At 39.8% G+C, this 12,802-nt stretch overlaps 1 protein-coding gene across 6 annotated transcripts in view; it reads left to right on the forward strand.

Moving 5' to 3' along the window:
- SLC25A15 (solute carrier family 25 member 15) overlaps positions 1–12,507 on the forward strand; it is a 13,743-nt gene extending 1,236 nt beyond the window's left edge. For 3 of the 6 annotated variants that reach the window (XM_027647711.1, XM_027647738.1, XM_027647720.1), the window contains 6 exons: positions 1,267–1,394; positions 4,281–4,539; positions 7,525–7,662; positions 7,991–8,181; positions 9,191–9,349; positions 10,240–12,507. In XM_027647711.1, the coding sequence (XP_027503512.1) occupies positions 1,340–1,394; positions 4,281–4,539; positions 7,525–7,662; positions 7,991–8,181; positions 9,191–9,349; positions 10,240–10,364 (927 nt within the window). In that variant the 5' untranslated portion in view covers positions 1,267–1,339 and the 3' untranslated portion in view covers positions 10,365–12,507. Of the gene's footprint in view, positions 1–854; positions 992–1,266; positions 1,395–4,280; positions 4,540–7,524; positions 7,663–7,990; positions 8,182–9,190; positions 9,350–10,239 lie in introns of those variants that run through there. The other 3 variants (XM_027647736.1, XM_027647727.1, XM_027647745.1) reach the window with 3 other exon arrangements.
- Positions 12,508–12,802: the final 295 nt, after the last annotated feature.

Consider the following 12,802-nt stretch of genomic DNA (forward strand, 5'->3'; position numbering starts at 1 on the left):
AACAGTTCAAGTCTAAAGCCACAGTTTGGAAACTGAATGTGTTAGTGCCATTTATTACAAGAGTAATTATTTATTTTGTTTTAAATCCGTTATGTTTAGATTTGTGCAGCACATCTGAAACAGATTGGATGGATAAAGTCACTGAGTGACAGTATTTGGCCTACTGGAGTATTTTTAAGGTTCAGGAATAATAAATCTGTTTAGAGACAGGTTTTCTTAAAGCCTTGCTTGTATTCAAGTATCTGTGCTTCTTGTACAAAGGCTGTGTTTTATACAGTATGATTTTCTTATTATCCTTTCAATGTTGCCTACTGGAAATTGTTTCCCATTCGTATTACCCTAAAATGTATTTTGAGAGGTAACAGGGTTCAAAAGAAGTACTACAAGAGGTAAAAGAGTGACAATTGTTCTATTTACTGATATACTGTGCTTGAAGCCAGGCTTAAAAGTCAATGAGGTGCTGATTCACGTGTGTATTTGTGTGGTAAATTTTAAGACTCCTGCAGCTTTTTGACAGCACTACCAGCCAAGTGTCTCACTCAGCAGCATGGTTCTGAAACAGTTGGAGCTCTTTTGTCCCAGATATATAAGCTTAACTGCTTGCCCAGTGTACCTTGCTGCAAAATTGAAAACTGAATTCATTTGAATGCTTTATTTCAAAGTGTCACTTTTGTATTTCTGCTTTCCAGCTGCCTTACTGAGAGGTGAGTTTCAATTCTTATTTATAATATGCTGGTGTGTGGAACTTGCACTGGGAACATGACAGCCAGACACAATTCAAGATGTTCATGTTCATTTCCATTCTACTCATCTTTTGAGAACCACTTAATGTACTTGTACCATCATGGATAGTTTTCTTACCTGCTCTTCACCATGTGGCGAGGAGATTCTCTGTTTTGTTTTATAGGTGAGGAGCTGAGACAGGGGTGAAATATTCCTGCCAGCTAGCCTTAGACACCTGATGTGAGACTATGCTATAATCAATATGAAGGTAACGCTCAGCACTGTTCCCTGGATGTACTCTTTGCTTTCATTTGAGATATCCAGGGAAATTAGAAGCTGGAAAGCCCAAGAAAGATGAAGCTAGGTGTAATACTCCAGGAGACATGCTTAATGCAGCAAAATTGGTCAAAATACAAATATGCTAGGTCTCACTCCTGGGCACAAGAATTTTTGGCTCTAAATGAAAGAGTGGATGTGAAAGCATTCCTGTGATGCTTTTGCCTGTCAAGTTATTGTAAACTGTGTATCTTTCTCTTCCCTCAGGAGACAACTATCTCCATACCTACCAGGAAACAGGAGACTTTGCTCTGAAGTAACCGGTAAACAAGTGTGAAGCATGAGGATTAACTCTGCTATTCAGGCTGCTATTGACCTCACAGCAGGAGCTGCAGGTAATGCTGGAGAGAGCTTAATTGCACAAAACTTCCGAGAGACAGTTTTAATGCCTTTAACAAATGTAAAAGCAGTGTCCTTTTGCTATAAAAAGCCTCACATTCTGCACTGTAAGGATACAGAGGTGAAGCAGTGACCTTAGCCAGTGTTGTAACTGTATCACTATTGCTCTTCCCTAGTGAAAGCCCTGCCATGCAGTGAATGCATAACCCCTTATTTCAGACTAATCATATTCTGTGAGGAGGTTTAAATTCTCCTGTTTACATGAGTTCAAGAATCAGTCACAAGTAGAGTTTTGGAATGAAGTCAGTGCATGAGTGATTGAGGTGCTGCTTTTGTCACAGGAACCCTCTCTAACTGAAAGGGACAAGAAGCTATCTGACGGGTTACTGGCTCAGACAACATCCTCTAAATGCTGTGGAGCTCAGTAGTAGAACTGATGATGAATTCACTTAACTGACTTCCCTTTCAGTCTAGTCTGTGCCATAAAGTTTTACTGGACTAGTTATGTGGAAATGATTGTATTGTCTCACTGATATTGCCATGTTGGTAATGTCTGTGTCTGAGGGATGTGGCTTTTAATTCTGCCAGGGAAAAGGAATCTTTTTTGACATTTCTTAGCCAACAGTGTTTACACAGAAAAGGTGGAAGATTTGTCTAATTTACTGTTGTAACAAGTTGGACAATTTTATGGATTTTTTCTTTCCCATACAATGACTATTACAGTCAGTCCTTTTATGACTCTGTTAATGCTGTGAATATGTCAGTATTAATGGTGTTGTGTTCACTGGTAGTTATTTGAGGTCATTTGTCAGAGTGGAGGTTAACAGTGCAATGAGAAAGCAAGGGGTGACAGATAGCACAAGTCCAGTGTGGCAGTCTCTGCACCCTTTAGAAAATGTATCTAAGTAAGCAAACAGCTTGTTCCTCCAGCAAATTCATAACCTGGTTTTACCTTCCTCTCCAGATACTAGTCTTGACTACCTGTTAAGTAACGACACACTGGGGCAAGTAAATTCTGAACAAGAAAAAATAAGTCATTTAGCTGTCTGTGGGTCATAGTCCTTTGCCTAGGATCTAAGCAACGTCTAATTACTTCTTTGATTCAGTAGGACTCTTTTCTCATTATTGCCATGTTGTTATAGAACCACACTTGTCTAAATGTTCAAACAGATTTGGCTTTTTTTGTTTTCTTGTTTGTTTTTGTTTTGTAGTTGGGTTTTTTATGACTACTGCTGGCTGGAAGAATTATTTTTTTCTTTAGTATTTTAGATAATAACTAGGACCCTTGGTCTTTATCTTGAGGCTTACAAAGTTCTTTGCTGTAGTTTACTAGGCTTTTTGTACCACCTCCAATGACAGTCTTTTTGGAACAACCATTCTCTGTCAACTCCTAATTTTTCCGCTTTACATTTCCAAGACCGTTCCTGGTTTTCCTGGGTAGTAGCCATTATTTTATTACAGAAACCTAGCATTTGTCCTGTAGATTAATATCTGCCTTCTCTGCAAATACCATTGGCTGAGCCTTTCCAGCTCTGCTTTTCATTTGAAGCTTACATGGATGTTACTGGTCTGAACCAGCTACTTTTCTCCTTGGTTATCCTTCCATAACAGGAAACTCTTTGTGTTTCCATGCATGATTTGCTCTGAAGCTTTTAACCGTCTGGTTGAGAATGAGGTTTTATGGCAACTAGACTTGAATTTCTCCAAAAAGCCTGAAGTACCTCCTTGCAGAGGAGCAAGAATGTAACACAAATGTGTTTGCAAAGAGTAAAACAGATTGTAAATAACATTCCTTAAACAAACACTTGCTTACTCTTCTCCCCACATAAAAGACACAGAACTAATCTTAATTGGATTCACACATTTGTTTCTATTTCAGTTACTTTGTTATCTCCATTTACAGATAATTTAAGGTATATGCATGTCAACCGTGTTTTGGTTAAAGATGAACTTCTGTTTTAGGATGGTTCTCTCTTTCTAAAAAAAGCAAAACCATAAAGCCTATATAAGGCACACGTGTCACGTGCTTCCTGGCAGGTGTCTGCTTCTAATAGATTGCTATCACTGTACACTGTTTCTTACTTTAAAAAGTGTAACATTAGCTCTTTCTCCAGGCTACAGAATTGAGTTAGATCTTGTGGAGGGACACTGCACTGTGAGTGAAATGGTTACTGATGACGTTACTGGAAATATCTCACAAGTCTTCAGGGTATTGACCTTGCAGTTCAGTTTGGAAAAGATAACATGTTGAGAAACTTTGCCCTTTTGTCCTTTTTCAGCTTATACTCAACACTTTCTTCCAGTATGTGGAAATAAATGTACTTAAGAGCCATCTGGAGTTTTGAAGTAAAGGGTTTGAGGCTTTGGTTATCAACTTATTATATATGATCAGTTTAGCACTCTCAGCAGTGTTCCTTTGCCCTGGAGGAAAAACTTGATTACTAATCTTTCAGGGTTTTTTTGTTTTTTTATTATTGGAATGTAAAATCAGATGGTTTCTGAATCACATCATAAATAAGCAAAGGAAAATGCTACTCAACTCATTGACACAAGTGACTTGATTGCAGAACAATACTTCTAATTCAGCACAAGTTTATACACGTGAGCTGATTCATTTAGATGCTTGCTTTTCATGAGGTAAAGAAATGTTTAATGATAATCGTGCTATTACTGCCCCTTCGCCTGATTTTTATTTCTTAGGATAACTAAATTCACCCTGACAATTGATGCTATTGTGCTAAAATCAGTGCACTTTTCTTTTCCTACAGAGAATTAAATTTATCTTTGCTTTTTGTGTGATTTTGCTAATACTGGTGCTTGAGTATAGATGTCAAAGTTGTGATAACCTTCAGCCACCCTCTTAACTTCCACTGCTTGCTTAGGTGGGACGGCATGCGTGGTGACTGGCCAGCCCTTTGACACCGCAAAGGTGAAGATGCAGACGTTCCCCAACATGTACAAAGGACTTGTTGACTGTTTTGTGAAAACCTATAAGCAAGTGGGGTTTCGAGGCTTCTACAAGGGAACCACACCAGCCCTTCTAGCCAACATCGCAGAGAACTCTGTTCTGTTCATGTGCTATGGATTTTGCCAACAAATTGTGAGAAGAATTGTTGGAGTTGACAGGAAAACAAAGCTCAGGTTAGTAATAAAAAGCTGGCTTGTGTTTTAAAATAAATAAATAAAAAATCATGCCATTGCTACTTGCCAATACTGTGTTATCAGGATGCAAGTGATGTTCCACGCCTTTCTCTGCCAGTATAAAGTGGAATATAGACCTTTATGTGATGATATGGTGTCTAAATATAATAGAGTCACCTACTAACCAGTCACTGTAGCTGTCTGGTTTAGATAATCACAACTTATCTGGAGTATTCAAGACCCGGAACATTTTTATCAATGGAACTGAGCATTGCAACACCTGAAAGTTAGTATTCCCTTGATGTCTAGGTTGTTCTGATTTTGAAGGGAAGCTAGTGTTTCTTCTTACAGGGAGGCATACTAAATGGAAAGGACAGTTTTCTAATATTGCCTTGTTTTTAAAAATTATTTATTTAAGTTTCAAAAGCTTGAATGTAATGGTGGTTAGATGAAAGGTCTCATTTTGAACAGTGGGGAGTCTGTATTGTCTACTACACTGGCAAAAAGTGATTACCTAAAGAATAAGAAAGAAGTGTTTAATACTTACTGAGTCCTCTGCCAAGTTTGTTCTTAGTTCAGAGGATTTCTTGATTCTGATTTGATCCAGTCACTGACTTTGGATCTTTTGAAGACTTGTTCAGTCTCCTCTTGAATTCTTCTAATTACCTTACCTCTGAAGTACACTTTGGCAGGGAGCCCTGCAGGCTATAGTCATTAACTCCGTAACTGTTGATCCTTAGCCACTGGGATTTTGTAGATCTCTATCCATTGCTCCATGCCCCTCTTCCCCACCTGAATCTTTTCTTATACGGGAGAATTGCAGCCCTCCTAATCAATGAGCACTCAGAAGCTGTTCCTTTAGCTGTCATCGCTGTCTTTCTCTGAAACTTCTGTAATTCTAATGTGTCTGGGGATTTAGCTTATGAGACCAGAGTTGTGCAGAGTATTCAAGATGTAAACAGGTTGTGGATTTATGCACTGGCACAATGATTATGATCTTCTAGCTAGGATGGCTGTTCTCCAGATGCATCACTTTAGAGCTGTCAGTGACCCAGCAGTCTCAGTGTGCCTTACTGTTATGCATTTCTTAAGGTATGTCTTCTGTGCAGCACTAAGATTAGCTGCACCTTCTCCATCCTTGTGCTGTGCCACAGGGTGCAAAAGACTTCTCTTACTGTCTGAACTCCATTCATTCAAAAGGCAATGCAAGGCTAACCACATTCAACTTTGTATTAATAGCTTTGTTCTGCCTCTGCCATATGTGTCTCCAGTGGAAGTAGCAGGCCATGATTCTACATTTGAGACCTCTGACATGATATGGGTAGCTTCCTAAGTGCAAGACAATTATCTAAAAGTGACGTTAAGTGAGGTGTTCTCCTGTCACACTAAGACATGCTGTATCTTAAAACTGAGGCCTTCTATGAGGGGAATATGAAGTGATGAAGAAACAAATCATATTATCTCTACTTGCATTATTTTTCACTGTTTTCTGACAGTTAAGACCCTTCAGCTGAGACAAGACTGTTTTCACCTTTCCTTATTGCTTTCTTAAATCAGAGGGTTTCTGCTTGCTCAGCTTACAGATTCCTTACTGTTTCCTATCCACTAAAATGTTGGCGGCAGGCCCACCAGCATGTTTCACTTCTTAACCTTCTTTTATGATCATCCTGGGAGGTAGACCACAGATGTGCAGAGGTCCTAGGATCATCTCATGTGACTGAGACAGCATGTTTATGCTGTGTGCAATGGAGGTAGTGCAGGAAACTTTGAACTGTACATTGGTGTACTACTGTCCTTGGAGTCAGATACAGAATGGAAATGTAATTTGAGTATGTAACAATAGCAAGTGCATTTGGCATCTGATCCTTCTTTCCTTGGTCAGATAATGGTACTTTTCAGATCCAGGGTGGCTGCTTAATGTCTTGTTGATTCAAGATCAAATAGCGTGAGTGTACAGCTGTCACTGCTATATCTGATTATGTTATGAGCTTTGCTTCGTGTCACAACTTTAGTTTCGTGATGCTTCTGCAAGGTGAAAAGTTGTAGCTTTAATCTCTGATACTATAGATGTATCAAACTGCTGGACACAGGGCAAACATCTCCCTTGTGTGGAAAGAACTGTGCTGCAATGAGGTTGGTCTCAGCTGTGCTGACTCCCCAGGTTCTGAAAGAAGAGAGAAGCTCCGCTTCTATGCTATTGTGCAGCTCCTGTCTAACACATCAGAATCTGAAGGAGCCTGTTTAAAATGCATCATAAATCAGTATGACCCTCGAATACCAGCCTTTTGAGTCCTGGTAGTTTAGCAACCCCAGAATTTGTGGTATGTGTAAAATCACCCCAAAGTAAGCCCTAGTTTTGGAATACTCCATGAGTCATTGCAGATGACAGTGCTGTCTTGTTCAGTGTTGTAGTTTATGTTTGTCTGTGCTATCTCTGATTCACATTGTTGCATTCATGGTAATACATCCACAGAAAGATTACAGTGATCCATTGTGCCTTGTTTTCAGTTTTCTAGCATCTTTCACTGAAATCCTGTATTAGTACTGGTAAAGTGAATTTGAAAACACTGACATCTATCTATATGAGGTGATTGTTGCTCCTGTTCTCTTTGAGGAAGTAACTAGTACCCAAAAGTTGCCCAGTAAAACAAGTCTATGGAAATCTTTATAAAAGGCAAAGAGGGGAATATTTGATGGTGCTTATTGTGCTGCAATCACTGAAGTATAGCAAAAAGGGTAGAGGTTGCAATATATCTTCTCAGGTGTCAAAAGGATGTCTTTGTGTTGCAAAGAAGATAGGATGAGCTAGTTTTTTCCTCTCTCTAGTTCAAGTAACTGCCCTTTTCCCTTGAGACTTTCTACCAGGGTTGTCAGTTTTTCTTGATGATATTTAGAGTAGAGGTTCAGGAAGCTGATTGCCGGTGCGGTGGCTCCACTGCACTAAAGGTCATTGCCCAAATACCTTCTTCAGTTTCTTTCTTGCAGTGATCTGCAGAATGCTGCTGCAGGCTCCTTCGCCTCTGCCTTTGCCACCCTTGTCCTCTGTCCCACAGAGCTGGTGAAGTGCCGGCTACAGGCCATGTATGAAATGCAGTTGTCAGGAAAGATAATCCAGGGACACAAGTAAGTATACACCCTGCCCAGTATCTCTGAAACCATTTTATGTGTATTATTACTTCAAATTCTGTATTTGCTTAGTGTCACATTTGTAGTTCCTTGCTAATCAGAGCAGAGTTGTGGCTGGAAGGGTCACAGCCTGCAGGCCTTTTGGGTACTAGTAAAGCTGGATGCCAGTGAAGGGCTCCTAGCAGAATCTTGTTCTAAGTCTTACTTTAATTCTGATGTTTACACAATAGGTCTAGCCCTTAATTGTCACTGCAGTTGCCTTTGTTCTGTAACCTCTCATTATCTGACTATTAAGCATCACTAACTGGATCAACCTCTTTATCAGTACAGTTTGGTCAGTAGTGAAGGGTGTTATTCAAAAGGATGGCCCCCTTGGATTTTACCGTGGCCTGTCAAGCACTTTGCTGCGGGAAGTCCCAGGCTATTTCTTCTTCTTTGGAGGGTATGAACTGAGCCGGACATTCTTCGCCTCTGGGAGATCAAAAGATGATTTAGGTATGGTGACTCTTTTTCCAGGTGCGTTTTAGCATGTTGTTATGGGGGGCATAAGGGAGGGCTTATCTTCCATGAAGATACACTAACGATGCACAGCAGTTGTACAATACATGTAAAATGAAGGAAACTGGGCATAGTAAATATGGAGGTCTGCATTTTGTGTATATATAGTAATGAATTATTGAAGTGACTGCTTTCTAATGAAGCAGGATGTATTATAAATGGAAAATGAAAACAGTGAGCTAACAGTACATAACCACTGAAATATCTGACCGTACAGTGTAACACAGCTCTGAACTATTTCATTTCAGCAGCCATTTAGAGTGATTTTGAAGTATTTATCTGTATTCTCTTGAACAGCATGCTCAAGTGTATGCTGAAATGTATGCTGACCATTAGATGTAATTATAATGATAGTAAGAGAACAGTGAGATTGAAAATTAGACGTGAAAAAAATGTGGCAATGCCAGAATAAAGATTGCCTATGCCCTGTTGAAAGACTGAACAGTAATACTTTGTCTTGCTGAGAGTCAGGATTTCAGCTGCATGCATTCTGGACTGGCTTGTTACAAAATGTTTATAAACATCTGATCTGAAATACAGAATCAGGGTGCATCATAAAAAAATGACTAATCACAAAATAACTCACTCTACTGTACCAAAGAAATCTCTGTATAGGTGATTAGTAACACTATATGACATAACTCTAAACCATTTCACAATTAGCCTTGGAAAGTGGTTACAAGTGTTAAAGCAGTAAATTTAGTTAACACAGACAAGACAGAATTCTGAGTTATGGTTTTTTAGCATGGCAAATAATCAGAGGCACTCTTTATAACCTTTGAGTGTCTAGTTAAACTTGTAATTTACCAGTGGCTTAAAATTAACTTAAAGGCTTGGGAGGGAGAAGAAACTGCTCTTTTGTCATAAGCAGGTTGCTCTGTTCTCTTTGACTTTTGTAGATGAAATAATGTTATATTTGTGCTGGTGAATATTGTGGTGTGTATAAAAGGTTATTTGTTAACTTTAGGTCCTGTTCCTTTACTACTAAGTGGAGGTTTTGGAGGCAGCTGTCTGTGGATTTCTGTGTATCCTGTGGACTGTGTCAAATCTAGAATTCAGGTTCTTTCAATGGCTGGAAAACAGGCAGGCTTTATGGGAACATTTGTAACTGTTGTGAGAACTGAAGGTAAGTATGCAAGCAGAACAGCTGAATTTTATAGGGCTACAGACTGAAATCTATACTCTTCAACACTTGAAATTGCATAAGAAATCTAGTCCAGTGACAATGTGTTAGGGATAGACAATAACTGTTTCTAGCAAACACAAATATTAATGCTTCATCTAGTCTGGAAAGCTTGGAATCTAGGAATTGAGACCTACTGCATCTGCCCTGCTTCTTAGTTTAGGAGACTATTCACTTAAAGCTAACAAAAGCTCAGGAGGTATTCAAAGTAGATAAAGGAATGAGGTCCATTACCTATGACCAAACCTAGGTTACATGAAGATTGAAGGAACTGGGTAAGTTCCATGCAGAATTTTTCTTCACCTCTAGAAGTTAATATATGGCTGATCATTGATTTATCAAATAGCCCTGTCCAGCCTGGCATGGAGACATCTACTTCAGCATCTCATCTCCAGAAAAGGCCTGGGTCAGGCATTTTGGAAGATGGTCTAAGAATGTACATGGCAGCAAATATGAATCCTGGCCCCACTGCTAGGGAAGATACTCCTCAGAATTTAAATTTTACCTGGGGCACAGTTCCAACATAGTCCTGCTGTTTTTTCTGTCTCCTTGCCAGCTGTGGTATATCTGCTGTGAAGTGTATCTCAGGTGACCAAGACCTTGTCATACCTGAAATAAGCTTCTAACATAAGCACTTACATGGCTAAACTCCTGTTACAATGCTAGATACTCCTATATCAATATCCAGTAACACTGTTTTAGCAGCTACACCACTGAGTTCAGGTCTGTGTTCATGCTCCTCTAAGCAGAAGCTTGCTTCAGTATCCCTCAAAGGTGGTTGATGCAGACAGCCAATGTATTAAATGACTAACTGGCTCTGATTTCATTTCCAGGTGTACTTGCCTTGTATTCCGGACTAACGCCAACTATGATCCGTGCGTTCGTGGCCAACGGGGCACTGTTCCTTGCCTATGAGTACAGCCGGAAGCTTATGATGAAACAAATAGATTCTTACTGATACCTTCCAGCAGATAAAGAACAAAAGTTTATTATAAATAAATGATCAAAAAATATGTAGATCACATGATGGTCTGAGGAGGGCCAAATCAGTGACCTAATTTTAAGAACTCAACTCCAGTCTAGGATTTGTAATCTTTCAAAATCAGGTGATTTTATAGAGCTGTGTACATACTGCCTGAATTGCACAAGCAGAACTATCTCCATCTTGCAGATTCTGCACTAGGTACATTGCATGTCATAAATGTATTTCCTGACCTGTAATGGTGCTAAAAAGACTTATTAACCTGTGGAGTTTAATGTAACATGAGACAGTAGGCTATGATTTGCCTACAGCAAAGCACTGGTTTTACATCGCTGCTGTCATAGTGACCTTTACCAGTTGTTGCTGGTGTGTGACTCAAAATAACATCAGTCTTGTCTAATCCTGCTGATTACGGATGACTTGGACATAAACCTCAACTAGACCACTGTCCTTCTCCAGCTCCCAGCTGCTCTGTGACTTGCCAAGGTCTTGGCAGATGGTGTGTGACATACATACTCTGTCCTACTGAATAGGCTTATAAAAGTAGGTAGTGTTCACCCCCTACTACCTTGTACAAACGATATGCATGCATTTTTGATAAAAGAAACCCAGTAACAATGATAAGGAATCTATGCAGCATTTTATTGTTTTCTAAATCCTTTCAAGAAGTGTTAGAATATGCTAAGCACTGCTTAACATAAGGGACAGTGCTGGAAATAGCTGCTGGCTCTGAGCACAGAATTGTAAGTTTGTGCAGGCTCCTGCTTGAGCCACCTTGTCATGAACGAGTCCATGTGCTGGAAGGACAGGAAGCTGAAGAGGAGCAGAGAGCTAGAACTGTTCTTAAAGACACCTGACACTATGGTCTCTGGTATAGCACACTCTTACTTGGGCTGAGTCCTGCCCCTTGCTGTGCCTCTTCAGCCGAGTGGAAAAAGCTCATATGACTGGATAGCTTGTATCACCTTCAGGCCTGGAGGGCATGCCTGCTTAGTCATGTTCCTTGATTAAATGTTACCCAAAATAATGCAGTGACACCTATTTCCAGATGCCACTTTTGTTCTTGAGGTAGACCATTCTTTGTACAAGCATGCTCTGCCTTGTAAGAAGCAGCTACTGTCTTATCCTGGACTAAGTCCAAGCAGGTCTCAGGTCAGCACAAGCTTGGGCCTGGAGTTGTACAGCGATGCTGTGTGCTGTAAGTGCAGCCCAGCAGTGGCGGGGGCGCACAGACAGAGCCCTTTGACTCTGATAGCATCACAGCTACACAGAGTGTAGCAGCTTCTCACAGCAACCACCTTTGTTAGAGCTGGAACAGCCTCATTTTGCATGTTACAGCTTCCCTTTCAGATCCTAGAAACAGGAAGAAGCTTTGAGCATAGATGAAATCATCTCAGTACCTGCTGCCTCTTGCAGTGGAGCCAGGGTGCACTTAAGCTGGCTAATTTCTTGCATTGTCACAGCCTCTGATGGAAAATGGTTGCTGCAGTTTCACAAACTCTTCTTGCTCCTCCAGCTTTCAAGTGCAGAAGGAACAAGTCATCTCCCTTTCATATACCATCAGAAAAGGCAGTTAAAGCAGGGCATGGCTGAAGAGTCTTCAGTGTCTATTGCACCACTTTACCTTGATTGACAAATACACTAGGAGCAGCAATACTCTGGAGTGCCAGTACTTTAAAGGGAATTTATACCAAATGTTTAAATAATTCAGGTAGGAGGGTGAGACTTTAAGAGTTGTTAGACTTCTCCTTATCAAAGTTGTCTAGCTAAGAGAAATAGTATATTTGTACATGTTTCTAATAGTTACAAAAAGGTGAGGACTGACTCCACATCAGTGGAATACTTCAATCTATTTCTTAGATTTGTCTTTGCTTTCATTTTTTAAAGCTCATGGTTGCAGTTTTTAATACAGAAGTTGAAGCTTCAAGAGAAGCAGGATATTTAAAACTGAACCTACAGCAAGAAGCTGGTGATATTTTTGAGAGTTAACCTTCTGAAGTTGATGTAAGAGGAATTTTTCCATTCACAGCTGCTTAAGCTGTACCTGTGTATCAGTTGTTCAGCTAAGAACTTCATAATGGTATAGGAATTCATGGGAATAAAGTTTCATTTGATTTACTGAGTACCTGATGATTGTTTATGCAACACCATTTAACAAACTTATCTAGCTGAGAAACAAAGAGAGATTGGAGTCAACATCGCCACCTCTCTAGAATTAAAGGAAAAGACTTTTTATAACCAATGAATGTATAAAGCCCTTAAAACCAAAGGGAAAGTGGCGGCTAGAGCAAGGTGCTGTGAAACAACTGCTAATTTTATATCTTATACTATGGAAAATGAAGCCCATGGTTCAGCACTTGGCCTGTTGCTTCATTAGTACCAAAGATAGTTCTAGCATTAAGGTTCACCTCAAC

Source organism: Corapipo altera, unplaced genomic scaffold (assembly GCF_003945725.1).
Source record: "Corapipo altera isolate COAL_440 unplaced genomic scaffold, ASM394572v1 0, whole genome shotgun sequence".
Lineage (NCBI taxonomy): Eukaryota > Metazoa > Chordata > Aves > Passeriformes > Pipridae > Corapipo > Corapipo altera.